The 18,501-nt window shown below is 43.9% G+C and overlaps 1 protein-coding gene across 3 annotated transcripts in view; it reads right to left on the reverse strand.

The window, feature by feature from the left end:
• Window positions 1-18,501, reverse strand: part of NRK (Nik related kinase) — a 100,672-nt gene that overhangs the window by 31,465 nt on the left and 50,706 nt on the right. For all 3 annotated transcript variants that reach the window (XM_062585000.1, XM_062584999.1, XM_062585002.1), the window contains exons 12-18: window positions 18,002-18,197; window positions 16,971-17,135; window positions 15,959-16,132; window positions 12,174-12,326; window positions 5,494-5,625; window positions 4,499-4,566; window positions 2,734-2,849 (exon numbers count right to left, since the gene is read on the reverse strand). In XM_062585000.1, the coding sequence (XP_062440984.1) occupies window positions 2,734-2,849; window positions 4,499-4,566; window positions 5,494-5,625; window positions 12,174-12,326; window positions 15,959-16,132; window positions 16,971-17,135; window positions 18,002-18,197 (1,004 nt within the window). The remainder of the gene's footprint in view (window positions 1-2,733; window positions 2,850-4,498; window positions 4,567-5,493; window positions 5,626-12,173; window positions 12,327-15,958; window positions 16,133-16,970; window positions 17,136-18,001; window positions 18,198-18,501) is intronic.

Here is an 18,501-nt window from a genome sequence, read left to right on the forward strand (position 1 = left end):
CATGAAAGTTCATACCAATGCAGTTTAATGCTGCAACAGTAAGAAAAGCAGACCAAAACCTCAGTAGCATGCTTCCCTGTCCACCAGAAACAGTTCAGGAGACGAGAGCAAGGCTTACAAGGGGAGTGGGTGAGGCCATGCTAATCCCTTCCTCTGACCCTCTTGTTGAGGGGGGACAGCAGCAACTGCTGGGCATATTCCTGCATTAATGGTGCCAGTCTGTTACGTTCTCATGTGACTACAGACAGGGGCAGTGGAGATGGGGCAGAGGTCCTAGCCCTGTGGTGCATGGTTTCAAGAGGATATAGATACGGTGCCAAGACTTGGCCTTTAGAGAACTGTAAAGCAAAAGCAGTCTAAAGTTTAAATTCTCTAAACCAAATTGGGCTTGGTGCGAATACCTCCAAACTCACTCCCTGTGCATGTGCTCAAGCTAAAAGCAGAAAGGGATTTACCACTTCCCACAGTAATACAGAGAAGAATAATTTTTCAGACCCAACTTCCCCTCTGCACCTTGGGGGCAATATGGAGTGTAACTTTTCAGCCTCTGCTTCCCCTTTGCACATGGGGAAGTACGTAAAAAGAGCCCTCTGCGCAGATGGCGAGCCTGCTCTGCTGGCCAGCATGCCCACCAGCACCAAGCGGCAGCTCAGGGTACTCTGGAGCCAGGGCAGGTACAAGGAAGCTGCAGCACTCTGCTTCTTCTCGGATGCACTGCCTATTTAGCAGTTTGGGTACTTTACTTGCCAACATGCTTGCACTACTATTGAATACCCAGACAAACTAGATTAGATGAGCTTGAGCCCATCCGCATATGTAGATACCATGTCAGGAGCGATGCTTGCAAGTTACCAAGTGAATACGACCTTTCAATACCCCTGCTGCCCACAAAGCTACCTAGGAAGAGCAAAAGCAGCCTTGGAGACATGCTGTCTTCTGCACCCAATTTCTGATACAAGTGGCTCGTGAAGGGAGGGCAGGCAGATGTGCCCTCATCTTGCCACCCAGACACAGCAGGGAGCTCAACATCCATCTTGTTCAACAGCTTCCTCCGTCACTGTCCCACTGCTACCGTTAGGACTCCTTGCAAGATAAGGGGGAAGAATTCAAGCCCATACAAAATTGGAATTGTATTTGCTCGTTTAGATACTTCTATCGCAATGGTTATATGCGGTCAAACATTTTACAAAGAGCTTAACATTCAGAATTCCTCATTGGTCAATGAGTACCTAAGCAACTCAACAGCAGTATTAGTTTTAATGTATTTATAGTCCTTTCCTGTCCAATTCATTATCCCTGTGGGTTTGGGAAAGCAACAAACTCTTTCTGGAACACCATATGCCAGAACTAGCTGTAATTTAATGACACTTAAGAACCCAAGGAGACAGTTTAAACCACAGGGGAGGTTTTCTATTCTTTCCACGGCTGGTGAGGTTTTCATTTCCCCATGCCAAAATAGCACAGGAATTACACATCATGCAGACACTGCAAAGTTGAGCTGGGCTGCTGCATATTGCTCATCACTATACTATTATTCAAACATAAGATGACATAAGAGCAAAAGAAATAAACCCCAAGCAGTTTAAAATGTGCTTTGGATTCCTCTTGAAGCAAAGTTTCATATTCTGTACAGTTAGTGAAAGCAAAATTGGCTTGCTTGTGTAAGTGTAATAAATAAGCAATTTGTTCTTCATTTATCAAGGGTTTTTAAATTAACAATGTGAACTTCAGTTTAAAAAATAAATGACCTCATCGGCTTACTACTGTGGTTTCAGAACACTTTAAGTGTCCACCCTGCCTTTAACTGGGCATGATTCTCTGTCTTTAGTAGTCCACCTGAATGCAAAGTGGTATAAAACATTACCACTCCACAAACGGCTGTACAAGAAATTACCCTGGCAGTGACCTAAAGAAAACACCCTAAGGAGTAACCAGAGAGGAACAAGGCTGTCCGCTTCCACCCCACGGCCACATCTGCTAGAGCCCGAAGTCATGTTGTAGAAACCAAAGTCTGTATTGCAAAAGCTCTGCATAGCCATGAACAAGTCCACCATGCCCCTACACCACTACTAGTGATACCTCATTCACTACCTTAGCCTGATTCACTGTAAGCAAAGTACAGTTTTGTAGCTCTACTTTTTAATTATTTTTGCTTTTTTTCCCCCCCCTTCAGTTCCACTTTGTTTCTGTAAATAAAAGGACACTGAAGGAACGTTTTATAACCTGGTATGTGGATAAACTTATGCTTCCTTAAGCCAGAATAATATCAGAGTGCAAAAATATCAGTGTACAACAACTGCTCATCTGATTAGTGGTAATGCAAATAAATAAATAAATAAATAAAGAGTAAGTTTATGCAGAAAATGCCAACAGGTGATTATTAACATTGAATTGGGCCTGTAAATCTGTACTGTTAGCTCTGTTAAGTTTCAATAGTGTCTGTAAGTGTAACAGAACTGATTTTTTCTTTTTCTACTTCTTAATTGAGGCAATTCAGACTTTCCGCATGGAAATATGTTCACAGCTGCTTTCTGCCTTGAAAGAAGAAGTGTTTATATTTTAGGAACATGGAACCATAAAATCCAGAGGGCTCTCAGAAGCCTACCACCAGGAGACACCATAAAAAAAAAAATCCTATTAGCAAAATAGCACTTCATGTCCCACACAAGTCCCCATTTCATGTGATGGGAATTTTGCACATTCTGATTGATGAATCATTGACTTAAGAATCACCTGAGGTTGATCGGCTGCTCTGATGAGATCCCATCTCCCACTGCTTGTTGCCAGGAGAGCTACTGCTGCTGCTTAGTTTCAGAACATGTGCCCCAGGGGATGGCTGGTGAGCGTTACTAAACAAAAAGACAAAAACCAGATGAATTTTGCATTTGGGAACACAGACTGGAATGGACCTCCCAGGCCACTGAAATGAGTTTGTTGCTGCTACCATACAATATAACACCCTTGATAAACAAAAACTTCACATTCACTGTTGTTCCAAGCAGGGCCACCCAGACGCGAGAGGAGGAGAGGGAGGGGACAGTTTCCTCTGGACGTTCACGCTGGGAGATTACCCAAGTCATTACAAGTTACCCAGCTATATGTACTTTTGCCTCTTCAAATCTGTGTCACTTCTGATTCCAAAATGTCATGGCTTTTACTAATAACGAACCCTGCTCCAGTACCCTCTTAGAAGATATATTACCACCCACTTATCCGTGCAGAAAAGAACATATAGAAGAGCAAAGTAAGCTGTCAAGCTTGAAAAGTAAAACTGAGGCTCAGTTAAAAATCACAGGCCAAGAAACTTCTCACTCACAACATTGCGTTCTACCTACATGTTTCCTTTCTTCCTGGCTTCCTATAATTCTTAAGTCGAGAGCATTTAGGACTTGACTTCACTTGAAAGCTATTTCAGATGATGTTTACGACTTTGGCTCATCATGAGTAACTATTCCAAAATGCTGCACATCATTTTGTTACGTCAGTTTATTCTACTTCCCTTTCCAATCTCTCCCACCCCAGTGGGATTAGAGAGCCTGTCAGGGCTCCCCTTTACTGTTGAGCTTTCAGCATCCTTGGTCTTTTCTCCTGGGACACAAAGAGAGTATTCTAGCCTTAAGGGCAAACTGACAAATTGTCAAGATACATTTCCCAACAGCCCTCGCACATATTTACCTGCTAAAACTGCAGTCAGGCAGAGCAAAGGTACAGGCACCAGCTTCACAAGCTGTAATTAAAGTGCACACGCAGGCAGCTGGGCACAGAAGCCCCACTCCCCTAGGTGCCCAGGCACCCACCTCTGCTTTGAAACCGAGGCGCAGGTGCTGATGGGCCACAGAGCACCTGCCAGAGCGTCCGAGCAGCCCGTCCGAGCCCCTCGCACCACTCCCCACCACGATCAGACGTCAATAGCTTGGGATCTCCAGTAACCTGCACTGTCAGCAGTCACTTACTCCAATGCAAAGCGGAAGTAAAGCATCACCAAATAATGCAGAAGAGCTTAAATGACTGCTCAACATCGTGCCCATTAACAGGGAATCAGATGCACAACTTGCATGCAATCCACTGAGGCAAGCCAAATAGACTGGATCAGATGAAACAACTCATTGTAGGAATTATTACAGATGAAACACACTTGCTAGATCAGCCCTTATATATCAAAAATATTGTTTTCCATTAGAGGACAGAACTACCTTGCATGAAAAGAAGGCGATGAGCTACACGAGGCATGTTTCTCTCTAAATCAGGTATGTCAGTCACTAAAAGGAAGCTAGCTTAGACATTTCCTTAAGGTTCACGATCAAGAAATTTGGTTAGTTATTTAGTGGAGAAGCTGACTCAGAAGACAAAATAACTGTAACTGCCATTAAATGAGATATGAACCAATGTCAGTTTTAGAGTTACTGAAATTAAGGCTTTGGTTTTAATAAGCTGGCTTCAATTTTCCTATTGATAATAAATCAACATTAGTATAAGCATAAAACACAGAAAAGCTTACCTTGAAAGACATCTCTGATGGCCAGGCTGATCCCTGCTGTAAAATTTAGAGGTTGTCCTTTCAGGAACCTTAAGGATTTAATCATATGTTTTAAGATTGCTACTGATATTTTAGACTTAGTTAATAAACCTAATGCTTGCCCTGTATCAATACAAAACTGAGCTTAACCAATGTAAAAGAATAATGCTTCAGTGGTACTTCTGGAGCTGGGTCTTTCATGACACCAACACTGGAAGCTGCATGTCAGCACCAGGTTCTTCCAGTTTGCTCTGAGCCTGTGCAATCTATCAGGGTGCAGCCTGTAAGTGGTATTGTACCCTTGCCTAGCATCAGCATTATTCCTGGTCAATATTTAAAGCAGACAGGGAAACACATCTGCAGTCACTGACTGCAACTTTTCCTAGCAGAACTGCCTTACGTTGCTACCAAAAAAATAAAAAGAAAATAAACAAAAGGCACATACAACTTGCAAAGTAAAAAAAAAAGGGGGGGGGGGGCAAAACAAAACAACACAACCAAAAACCCCCCCAAACATACATGCAAATACACACACACCTCACATGCAGATATTCTGCACTGGTTCTTAGGAATTCTGTTAAGAACAGAAATATAACATCATCTGATTTACACACATTTATGAGCTTTTCTGCAGTAAGTCACAGTATTCACAGAAAGGAAATCTGCAAATGCTTGGTCTCACAACAGAGGTGTATCTACACCCACCAAATCCCACTGACACTGTGCATACATACACGCACGTGTGCACACATACACAGAATATTGTGTATGCTTAATCGATACAAATCTATATAATCTATATAAATTCGTATCTTCAGAGGCTTATATCTAGATTAATGAGACCCAGTCGATTTGCAAGCAATGAGATTTTTTACCGACTTTCCTGAAGTCAGGCACATGGATGCCACCCAGCCACAGGGGAACTGACTTGAGCAATACTAACCACAGGCAGTGCCAAACATCCTCGTTTCACATACCTTTGGGGGCTGTTCTTCATTTTGACTCATACTCCAGAATACATCGTCCTGTCCAGGGCTGACTGGTGTTGTCACCATATCTGACAGCGAACTGCTGTGGAATGCATCTCTACTAGCCCGGAAATTTTCACACTTTAAATAAATAAAATACATACTGAGTTGCACTTCCCTGCCCATATAACAGGTCCCAATGCACAACTGTCAACTATTTGGTTTGTAAGATCAAGGTTTTAACAAAAGCCTACAGTAAAGTATATTGTATTCTCATACAACACAGCCTTACTTACTTTGCTCACTATAAAGCAAGTTACTGAATTTCAGCTTGTGAAGCATGAATATTTCACAATGAAAGGTACAATAAAAAGAAATATTCAGTAAAAACATTTATGCTGTACAGACATTTCCCCATCCTGAACCTTTGGAGAAATTAATAGCTCTCTGGTGATACATAGCCAACTGCATAACTGGATGAGGTGAAACAGATTTTGCGAATTAAAGATTTCAAAAAAAAATTAATGCAAAAGTAAATGTCAAGTAAGTGAATTTCATCCAAATCTCATCAATGCTCCTATTTCTGAATTTAGATAGTATAACTATCAGAGGAATCCATCCCTCCCCAGTTGGACGTCCGCTACTGAACCAGTCTTTGCAAGCCTGCAGTCAGTGGAGACAAACTACCATCTGGGAGCGCTTATAACTCTCCGCTGGTTATAAGGGTGCACGGGCCCTCTTCTGCAACAGAGGCTTGCAGTTACTTTGAAAATCAAATTTCAGACTGCAGTAAGAAACAAATCAGAAACTACGCTCATGCTACACCTCATGAGCAATCATGCCCAAGTGCTCCAGTTTGGGACCATCTGTGTTTAAAAATATGTCTTGAATGATATCAAGTTGGGGGTATTAGGATTGCAAATGCCCTGATCAGGAAAAAACAAAGCGGCAAACAAGCCACTTTCTTACCAACTCTTCATTCCAAGTGAACACCACATTAGTGGTATGAAACTCAAGCTAGAATACTCAAAATCTGTTCCTCTGATTATTGCTGTATTAAAAAAAAAAAAAAAAAAAAAAAAAAAGGAGAAGGAAAATGTCCTTAAATTCTATACACTAATAGCAGGGTTTTCCAAAGGGAAAGACAAGGAAGAGAGCTAGAAACATCAACTCGGAGTACCGATTCTCTCTGAAATGAGAAATCTTCTTGGACATCAGACTGAGCAAGAATATACAGAAATGTCGCGTAAGCTGGGCCACCTTGAGGAATTTTTACACTAGAACCAAACTAATGTTACAGAAATAGTAAATATATTAAAGAGATGCCTGAAGCTATACCACTTTGTGCTTTTTGTTGTCGGATCCGGCATGCAGGACAGGACGGGGGCTCTCCGGAGACGGCCCGCACGCAGCACGAACGCTGTTAGCTCGTCCCTGCTCGACACCCTTCCCGGGTCGGAGGGAGCCCGTGCTCCCGCACGCTGGCGCGCCTCTGCGGGGAGACGCCTCCGGCTCAAAGGCGCTGCGGGTCCGGACCGCTCGCGGCCCTCGGGGAGAACCCTGCCGGTCGGTTTTGTCCGGCTCAGAGCCTTCGCTCCCGCGTCCCGAGCGCGTTCCTGCTCCTCGGCCCAGAGGCAGCTGCAGCCCAGTTTCCCCAAGGCTGACTCAGAGGAGTATTTCACCGATTTCTCAGCTGAGGTCTGCAAAACCTGTCTCCTGTTGCCCCAAGTCTCCTCAGGTGAGGGACACTACAAATGCATGGCTATAGTATTTACCTACTTCTCCATTAATTTTAAGTGAAGTCACCTATATTAAGAAGTAAAATGCAGTAACTGAGAACTGCGCACAATCTTTCAAGAATAAAACATGGTTATACAAACTCCCTATAACTCTACAAAACTGATTATTTCATGGCAACAGTGTTCGATATCACTAAAACATTGACAGGAAATAATTATAAAGCTAGTTAAAAATGACAAATATCCATTCAAATGTCTCTTCACAAACTCCCAGTCCAGGAAAGAAAAGTTAACTGGAGAAAAACAGTCCTGGCAACTTCACTTGGTTAAATACTCAGGTGCTTTTTCTGTCTTTTGGGGATAATATGTTCTGTCGACTTCCTTTACAGAAAATAGCTTTTTCAGCAGTTAGAGCATCTAATAATCTATGTCCTTTCATTTTGTCAAAACTACTTTTTCGTCCAACATGATTGTCACTAATAATAGCTTTTAGTTAACTGGAATTATTTTAACAGCAAAGTGTTCCCTTGAAATGACTCATCTGGGGGACAGGGATAGTTTTACAGCAAGTTTATTATTATGACTGCATAGGAAGTTTTTTTCCTTGCCACTTTTTCAACAAGATACTAAAGCTTCCTCCTAAATTCCAGCTTTTGAGTTCTGCAGAGAATTAGAAAATGATTTGGGTTGAAAAGCAGGGATGAGCAGTGCTGAATCATGGTATAAGTGCCTGGGTGCATCCAAGCTGTATACCCTCCCCACAGGTGGTACCAACATACTGTCTTTGGGCAGAGATAGACCAGCACACCAGTGCCATGTAAAGCCAAGAAGCAACACTCATTTTTGGGATGATTTCAGTAGGACCCACGTTATCTTGCGACTCCACAGCAAGGCAGAAATATCTCAGATAACACTGCAAAATGATATTGTTTTTATATTCCCTTAAGCTTCTACAGATAGAATCATTTGTATGGGAGGAAGCACCTGAGAGTAATTCTAAACTTGAGCCTTAAACTATTTTTATAATAAGTAATACTGCAAAAAGCAGCAGCAGCTCTCATATGCATAGAGCACTGATAGATGAGATGTTACTTACTAGATGTCCTTGAACCATAAAAGCACATCCTAACAAAATGAAGAGACCCTTTGCTTCCTAAAATCTGCAACACACCATGACGTAGCATAAAAGATTAGTGACTAGAGTTAGCTCCAAAATATTTAGGAGTGAGAAGTTGCAAAAAGGCAAGCTATATTGCTTTCTGGGGGATGCCCAAGTTACTGATTTGAACCAAGCCTACACACGGTGCTAGACATGTGCAAGTGTTGTCACAGAAACAGCATATGGAATGGAATTTTCTTAAACTCATGGGTACATCTGCTCTGGGATACTGGATCAAACCATGATATAATGTACAGCTAGTTATTTTAATAAGGTTTTTTTTTTCTGCTTTGGCCCTATTACTCTAAAGAATAGAGGACATCTAATAGAAAATCCTATAGAAAAAGCAAAAAGCCATTTAAAGAAATGCAGTTCCTGTCAGGTGCGTGCTAAATTCTCTGCTAGCCAGACAGCGTGAGATGCTGGGCAGGGACACAGACTCCGTGACTTAGTTCACAGAGCCTCTGCAAAATCCTGCAGTTAGCCCAGAATGGCTCCTTCCAGGACACACAGACAGAGTCCTGATCTGCCACCAGGTTGCACCTCACCAAATAAAAAACAGACAAAAAATAGATGGAAATGATGCACTTTTATCTGCTAATGTCACCCATTCCCCTTGCCAGATAATCATGTAGGATACAAGTCACTGAGAAATCCTGCTCCTTTCATCTCAGGGGCTGGGGTAAGATTTCTAGTGTAATCATTTTGAGAGAGTTTTGGGAAGCCAGGAGGTACCATATAATCTCACAGTAAGCAGTAGTTTAAAATAAAAAATAATTTTTGTCTGGACAGAATATCGATGATAGATGATGCCTCTCAGACAAACCTGCATAGATGTTCTTCAGCACAAACATCTGTCGCAAATTCAGCTTGCATTTTCGCTCTGCAGTTCCTTTTAACCTTCATGAACACAGCACCTAAATTTTGAAATTTGAGTATATTGCCTTGAGTCTTTCAATCTCTAGGTGACTAACTGGCCTATCACTCATATTGCAATATAACTTTATAAAGTCAATACTTACAACGTTAATGCACTTCCAAACATGCAACTATTAGCATCAACAGCTGCTGCCAATCAGCAAAAGGAAATGTAGCCCTGAGGAAGATTTATATACCACACATTGAAGTTCATCTGGTTTCCATGCGAACACAGCAGGTAAGACTACAGATTGGCTTCTCCCTGTCTGACATGATCTCTGTCAACCGGAGCACCGGCTTGTGCGTAGGCAACAGCCGCCGGCAGGAAGCGAAATCACGGGGCAACAACTACACATCGCTGGCTGCTGCTATCCTTGAGTAACACTAGCACTTTGAAGACCATCAGCGTGGTTTCTACCCAGGAATGTGAAAGAGGGTGATAAAGAGTGATTCATTTCTCATGATTTCCCTAAGTAGCTGGGAGATGCACTACCAAAGAGAGGAGCACCAAGAGGGAGACCGAGCCATAACGAGGTTACATGACTTGTCTTAGGTGACAAAGAAGTCCGGGTCACAGCCAGGCTGCAGCGTAGCTCCTTTCAGCCACAGAGTGCCATTTTGACAGGGCAGGACTGTTCCCCATACAGCCCCTGCTCTCCTACCGGACCCCAAACGCTGTGCAATGGCCTTGGCACTCTCCCACTTCTGTGGCGGAGCTGAAATCTTCACCTTAAGGAGGCTGCCAGCCTCCATCCAAGGCTAAGGTACACGCGCCCGTCCCGTAGACCCTGCACCAGCTCTGCAGTGTTTCAGCGCAGCCTTCTACGAGCCAGGCCACCAACCCAGCCCAGTCACAGAGCCAATAACCCGAGATGATAGACGGGCCCTGGAAAAGGGGTTGTGAAAAGATGCACAAATATTTTCCCAGCGAGAAGCTATCAGACGGAACACGGCCTTTCCTTCTGCAACGGCTGTCCACGGCGATTTGTCTGCCACCACCAGGCAGCGGCAACCCAAAGACGACAGGCACGGGCAGGCTCTGACTGCAAGATACCGAGAGCCAGCCGACCCGGAGCCGCTGAGCTTGACACAGCGCGGTGAGGCATCGCGACGGGCTCTGAGCGCGGCCGAGCTGAAACTAACCACCCAGGCCCTCCTCCTCCGGGGTCCGACCTTCCCCCTCCGACGCACAGGCCTAACGGACTAGAAAGCCCGGCCACGGGAGGCCGCAGCCGCGTGCAAGGCACGTCCGAGCCCGAGCTGAGCGCCACGCCGCCCTGAGCGCCGCCGACCAACGGCCGCAGAGGCGGTCGGGAGCTGTTCAGCCGCCCCGGAGCCGAGCGCAACCGAGCCCCTTCCGGAACAAAACCGGCGCTACGACTGCACGGCCGTCTCGTGAGGAGGACGAAGGACCACGGGAACGAAGCGCTGTGGGAATTGCAACAGCAGTACGGGTACTCCTGCCGCTGCTCGTTTCCAGAGCAAGTGGCCGTTTCCAGCTGAAACGAGCCCTGCCCACACGTGCAGCGTTTCACTCGGTTTCTGCTTGCTGTCTTGCTTGTCTTTCACTCACACATGCTCAGTCCCCTGGCAAGAGGCTGGAGAGCAAAACAACTGCAGCCTAAGCTACTTATTTCACACACTGTGAAAGAGCAAGACGTTGAAATTAAACCGAGTTTTTGGAAACACGGTGAGAACACTAAATCTGCTCTCCCAGAGCCGGTAGAAATAGCAGGAACAGAAAGGATTCTCATGCAGAACTTCTTCAGGGTGCTTCACCGTATAGACGGAGCGACCTGTTCAGGTACCGCTTCGACCTTTCAGAACAGAATTTTTCAAGTCAGTCAGGTCAGAAATCAGTATTTAACTGACAGATATTGGGTGACTTCAGTCAAATTGACAAAAATACATAGAAGCTGCAAAGATGAACATAAAAGAAGATAGAGAAACTCTTAGAAGCACCTTCAACCAGGGAAGGTGTGAAAAGCTTGGTTTGGAAGGTGTGCAGATATAAAATAAATACGTCCAAAATATTTCACATCACAACAGGAAAGAAAGCACATAGCCACCCGTGTACAGAGGGGAGAGATCGTCTGAGCCTGAGAGCCCACCACAGGACAGCATATTAGCTGGCGCACAAGCGATGGTGCCACTGTAGACACTTTACACTCAGAAGAAAGAAGTCCTGTATGCACACTGTACGTATTAATTCTTGTTCAAAGCTGTGCCCTAGAAGAGCTTTTGCCTCAAGTACACTGCTCTTAAGAGCTAGGCATCTTGCATCTGTAGCTGAAACCACCTGTTTCTTCAATAAGAGGTAAGTGTTGATGCAGCAACTGAAGAACAGAAATGGGACATCATAAATCTTATGGGCTCTACTTGGAGGCAGAATGTGACTCTGCATTGATAAGTAGCCCTTACTGCATCTCTGCATGCTTTTTGATTATTTCATAAGATCAGTAACAATCTTGCTTGCGTATGTGATCTTCAGGAATAAAAACTGGCTTTACACTTGTTTTGTAAAGTGTCACAAATATTTATGATGCCATATAAATAATATACCATCCAGGGACAGAAACAGCACATTCATTCAGGCTTTCTGTGAAAACATCTAAGAGTAATATCACAGAATCAGCACAGTCAGGCATCAAATATCTAAAAATAATTGTTATCTAAACCCAATTTGCAATGCCTAAATATAATTCCGCTTATAATTCAGTTGCAAATGGTGGCACTAAAAATCGCTGAGTTAGATTGTCACGTTCCTCAGTCATTTATGCCAGGAAGTGAAAGGAATCAGGTTTCCCATTTACTATTCTGCTTAGAAACCATCCCACACTTTCTCTTCCCCATCTGGAGCAGCAATACCATACCTGTACTAACACCACTCTTTGCATCGCAGGGGTGCAAGGACTAGAACTACTGCCAGAGCCCATCTTAGCGTGTGGTGTGGCTTCATGCCCAAGCACCGCTGACCACTGGAGAGAAGGCTGCATGCCATCACTTTTCTTTTTTCGGTCCTCGGCCTGAGAACGAGAGAAGAGGAAGTAAGCTGCACATACAGCATCAGTCTTCACTGCTCGGGTATTTTCCGAGAGCAGCACAGCGCTGCATCAAGCCTGATGGACCTCCTTGTCAGCGAGAGGTCAGCACTGGCACAATACATGCCAATACTGTCTCTCAATCTGCAACCCTACCTTTTTCATCAACCTTTTTCCCAATCTGCAGCAAGCCTCAACACGGCACATCCAAGGAAAAAGCGTACCTGAGGTGCCTCAGCTGCAGCCTGCTTTATTCCAGGCCATCCCATTTGCTACAGGCTGGGATTTTAGGTAGAAGAAATTCTCTCCCTCCTCTCCCTGAATTTTTACAGCATTCAGCCTGTTTTGCTGTGCATTTATTACCTGCTTCTACAACAGTGATATGATTGCAAGTGGCTTTCCACTTTAAAGTGCTTTTAAGGCTCTGTTGTTTGGTGTGTTAACAGTACTATGTAAAAAGACTGAGGAAAATGATCTAGAAGGAGTACAGATCCTTTCATCTCCTGGGAGCTCTACAAATTACAAAATCTTTATCCCATGGTTTTGACCTCATTGTTCTTTCTAATTTCATTCAACATTACTAATTCTTATTCTCCAGTATAAATATTTAGCATATCCTGTGATTCAGCAATCTCAAAACAGTTCTACCAGTGAACTAGAGATTAATGCTATCCCACATCCAGGTCTGTGTCTGGACGGGCATTTGTAATGGCATCTCTCACTGCAGCTGCACGTCTGTGCCTGTGTCAGGAAGTTAGGCATATTCTGCCTAACAGAGTCAAGGAACCTGCTGAGGAGACAGAAAACGAATCCTTTTAGCTTCACAGATCTTGACTGGAAGAGAGACTTGCAAAAACAAGCAACCACAGCCAAATACCAAGAAATGCGAGCCCCAGTGAACTGAGTGGTTATGCTTCTCTTCAGGCCAAGTTTAGGCATCTCCTAACACTGAAAGGAAATTTCACCATAAGAAAGAAAGAAAATGTGAAAACTAGAATGGTTTTACTAAGCTAGAAATAATTTAGCTGCTACATCCGTGTTCAAAGGGTATTTGTAAGCACTGTGCTATCGTCCAGAGGCAAGCTCCTTCAACCTACACTTTGGGCTCCCAGAACTGGCTCCAGCTCCAATCCAGGCATCAAGGCAGTGGACAAGTGTGACATCAAACCTGAGCTAAGTGTCCTCTCCTCTCAGCTTATAAGGTCCTGCACCAGGGGACTGGATGCAGCACAGGCCACGAGCTCACGCCTGCTTATAACACGGAAAATTCACTCTGACCAGCCCACAGCAGAACACGCATGACAGCAAAGATGAGCAACTCCCCGAAGAAGGCTCTGTGGCTCCAAAGACCAAACTTGAGGCTTGCAAGGGAAGGGAGGTTGTTTTATGGCTTTGGGCTTTTTTTTTTTTTTTTTTTTTTTTTCTCTCTATCTCACCTCAACAATCATTCTGGAGAGTTTTCACATATCAATAATCAGTCCTACAAATGCCACAGAGCCTTAAAAGTCATGTCAAGAACACACTCTAGGAGAGCAGGCTATCTCCACCAGTGTATAGATCTCTCCACATAGAAACTGGCATCCGTGTGGTTAATAAACTGGGGAAGATCAGTATTAACAAGAGCGAATTCACTGAGTTATCACTGTTAAAAATGGTCAAAATTTTAAACATTTTTGAATCGTTCTGAACAATTATGACTGCTGACATAGTTCAAGTCTTAAATTTCAACCAAAATATGCAGCCCTATTCCACTAATTACGATTTTAGTGGAAGAATCTGTGACTTCCAAAAAGGTTTGAGATTACATAAACGATATTTTAAAAGAATTTGTCCACAAAACCAGAACATATTATGGTAGCCACAAGAAAAACAGCATAATGCTGTGAACCTAAAAGGCAGGCAGTACTTTTTAAGAGTCCATGTGATTTTCCTTTTGTTTTTATACTGTGTCCAAATGAGCCTAACTTATCTGCATCTAGTAATATTTTATTTCACCCCTAAATTAACAGTTAACAGTGACTACGTACAAAAAATTCCATAATACATTTAATTCTTCTGTCATTTACAAAATACATGCCAAAACTAGAAATGAGTATTTGAGCTGACATTTTGTGGTTCTTTTGTCTTCTAGCTACAATGAAGTAGAAAAGAAAGTTAAATGAATTCAAAGTTGCATTTTCTCCCCCACCTCCACCTCTGGCCCAAGGCCTACCTAGCAAAGGCAAAGCACTTCCATGGACGTCTGTAACACACATTCAGCGTAAGAGGATTGCCCCTCTGTCCAGATCTGACTTACTCCCTAGCTGGAATAAGATATCGTGAAGAGAAAACAAAACGAAACCTGGCCCCCTCCTCCTTGTATAAATAATGGTTTCAAAAAGAGCTAATTCAAATTTTAGTAGTGTTTTGTTTAATCAGTCAGGACCATAAACCCTTTGGAGCTAGGGCATTTGTTAGACAGGTAAGTCGCACTTCAAACAGCCTCTTGCTTTCACAGACGGCTACTTTAACAAGGGGCTTAATATCTTTGGTCTTCCTGATTTCATACCACCACTTAGCTGTTTGCAGATTCTATTCTGTTATTAAAATTCCAACAACTGCGGCAAACAGTTAACTGTTTACATGTTTATCGACATAGAAAATTTCACCTTGGAGAGCTGGTCACAGGACACGCACACAGACTGTCACCATCAGAAGGCGGCGCTTGCTTAAGGTTAGGGACCTTAGCAAGACGCGTCGAGGAGGAGCACTCTGCCTTCCTCCCGCGGCCCCTCCTCAAAGCCCTGCCCTGGGGATGCGGGGCGGACACTTTGCTACAAATGCACTGATGCTACCACACCTGCAAACACACAGCTGTTCCCGAGGGGGGACCTGCAAGCTGCTGAGATTTCTGACACCGATCAAGTGAAGTTCTTCGCTTTAGGAAAGCAACAGTCCCATCAGCTGCAGAACTGCCCTCACAAGTGAGGATATATAACAACAACAACAAAATAAATTGCTAGGAATTGTGAGATAACGTATGTGAAATAGACTCCTAGCTGTTCACAATGTGAAGAACAGAATGAGTTGGTGGGCAGAAATACTTCCAGAATTAGCAAAAGAGAATGAAACAGATTAAAATATGTAATAAAACACTATACAGTTGCCCCATATCCATCAACTCTGAAATACCTAAAATCCTGGGAGGTAAGGAGCAAGAAAAGGCACCACAATGGGACCTCAGCGCACAGAGACCTGTGCTTGGGAAGCAGGACACAGTTCTGAATCTGGGTTATCTTGTGAACCCTAAAATCAGGCTAAGACATGTATTAAACCTCAAATGATGCTACCTTGATTCATTCCCCTTTGGAAGACAAATGAATGACACCTGGCTTACCAGCAGAAGGATCTTGCTTCCCTCTTCACCATAGTCAAACACTTCTCTGAACTGCAATAGGAATGACAGAGAGCCCAACCCTTGTCCTCCACATTAATGGAAACTAAAGGTTTTACCATAATACACATGCGTAGGAAAGCACAGGTCAAGCCCCAGATTTAGGTTTAAAGTCCAGCCTGTTTTCTGCTTCAGCACTACAAATTGCACCTACAACAAAACACTACATTGGGTGGGATGGTACCTCTTTGCTTGTGCTGCTTGAGGGAGGATGTGCTGCTGAAACTGAACTCTTGGGAGGCTCCTTTTTCTTCTGCTTGTGGTCATGCTGGAGAGACAGCAGCTGTGTCTGGTCTTTGGGGAGAGTTCGATGCACCTTCTTGTGCTGCTGCTGCTGCTGCACATCTTCCAGCTTTTTCTGACAGCAAAGAAAAAGTGGTGAAGCTCAAAGAGAACAATGTCTTGGAGGACAACAGAGTCTGCTGGAAATACTGGCTGCAGTATTTTCAAAAGAACAAAAGTGAGCAGAATTTCAGCAGGGGCAGACCAAATAGCCAGACCTCTGTGCAATAGGAAGCATAAAATGACCCCAAACAGACCATGTTTGGCTTCTGACAGAAAAGCTCGACAGAACAGTTTGGCCTTTTTTCAGCACAACACAAGATCATACTTTTCTCTTTACTTTTCCTAAAAACAGAGCGCCTTATCAAACACGCCATGCTTTCATCTGATTACAAATCTGTTTGCCTGCTGAAACATTAGGAAAACATTGTGGCCAAAGTGACCTGACAATGAGATTTCAGCATTAAAATTAACCCCCACTTCATGTTCATTTTTGAAAAAGAGATGGTCCTGCTTATAACCCAAAGACAAAGTAGAGATGCTGGAGATTTAAGCTTAAGCTGAGCTGATGCTGAAGCTTTCAGGATAAATATATTTTAAATAGTTCTATATTTATAATAATCACATATAATATTTTAAATTAAATAGACCATCTCAGCAAGCAGGAACAGCAGGGATGAAAGCACCACACTCATGGGAGTGGAAGTGCCATTGCTGTAGATAAGAGGTGACTCAATAACATACAAATAACTAAGGAAGGATGAATGGGAAAACAAGAGGCAGTAAATACATTTTTAAAAGTCCCCCTGCGGTCTGTGACTCAGAGGATGGGAACGCCCTCAGGGAATGGCGAATAACATCAGCTACAGGAGCAGGGAGCTGTGAACTGCTGTCAGTAAACACACATTTTTTACCTGCTTCTTTTCTGATTTTCTCTGGCCATCTACCACGCATCGTTCATCCTCCACAGTCCTTTTGTCCTCTTTACATCTCTCCTCTTTCCTCTGAGTGGCCTTAGCCTCTGGCCACCTTTGCTCACACTCCTGCTGCCTCCGGAGCTCTTGCTCTCGCCTTTGATGCTGGATAAGGGCCAGGAAATAACATTGCTTATTTTGCTTTACTTCTGCACCCACCAATTCTTTATGCCGGTATTCATTAACCACAAGGTCCATTTCCTGACGTGCAATCAGCAATAGGGGATACCTCATACGCACCACAGCAGCAGCAGGCAGTCACAAATTGCCACCACAATGACTGTCAAATGCTTGATGGAAAACCTTTGCCCTTTTGGCAGTCAAGGCCATTCATTTAAATGGGCATAAGAGTTATCTGTGGCGGCTGGCAGCTAAGCTAATGACAAATGCCTTCCCGTCATTTTGAGAAGGAAGGTTTTTTCCAGAGTCCCCCAGTTCTGCTGGAGCAGCACTGTGCTTCACCAATGCCAGCTCTGGGGTGTTTGCCCATGCTTGAGTATCATCAGATGCTCATGATAAGAGACATGCTGGTGATTTAGCAATGCCTGCAACAGCATAGCGTGTCAGACAGCTGAAAAGGCAGCTATCTTGCAACATCTCAGAAAGATGCAGGCCCAGGGCTCTGGATCAGAAGGACAGATTCAGAATTGGGCAACGCACATGAGAAAGAAAGCAGGATCTCTCATCCCATCAGCCTGGGCTCCCCCCGCAGAGCGCACTCAAACGAAACGCCCGGCACGTTCTGCTCCCAGAGCTCCGGGCCGGCTGTCAGCAAGGACAGAGGCCTTTTAAAATCATTTAACATCACTGTGTTCAGAAGTGACAGAGTTCTCCCAAGGTTAAAGACTGCAATACAGGTTGTGCTGACAGCTTAACACAGCCTTCTTGCCCTTCAAAGCCTACTCTCTACTGGCACATTCTTCTTTTTATTTGTGAGTGGAGGTGGAATAACAAAATAAGCGAGTCCCTACATCCTCCAGCCGCCTCCTCTGCTCTTTCTGCTGCTCGATTCGCTTCTGCCGCTCCGTCAGCAGCTGCTTCTTGTACTTCTCCTGGTCCTTCAGCTGCTGCTGCTGGTGATGAGGGTCAGAACGGTTTTTGTTCTCCTGCTGCAGCCTCAGAAATTCCCGACGGAGAGTTGACTCTCCCGGGAGATTAACTATGGAGCTGAAAGAAAAGGAAAGTTTCTCTATGACTAAACGTAACATTAAAGCAGAGTACAAAGGGCGTTGGGAATTCCTTGTTGTCTTGTGTTAGCAAATTAAAACATTCTGATAAATCTCCAGTTTGTTGGAGACATATCGGCATTTACTGTGCTACAAAACAGCCTGGAGCTGATTAACGGCTCCTTCACTTTCAACTATCCTCCCTATAGCAGAGAAAGCAGTTTTATCATCAACATCTTACACTCATCATTTATACTCAATAGCTACAAACTGTTAAAGCAATGGAGGGAACACAGGAGATAAGG

Source organism: Rhea pennata, chromosome 11 (assembly GCF_028389875.1).
Source record: "Rhea pennata isolate bPtePen1 chromosome 11, bPtePen1.pri, whole genome shotgun sequence".
Taxonomy (NCBI): Eukaryota; Metazoa; Chordata; class Aves; order Rheiformes; family Rheidae; genus Rhea; species Rhea pennata.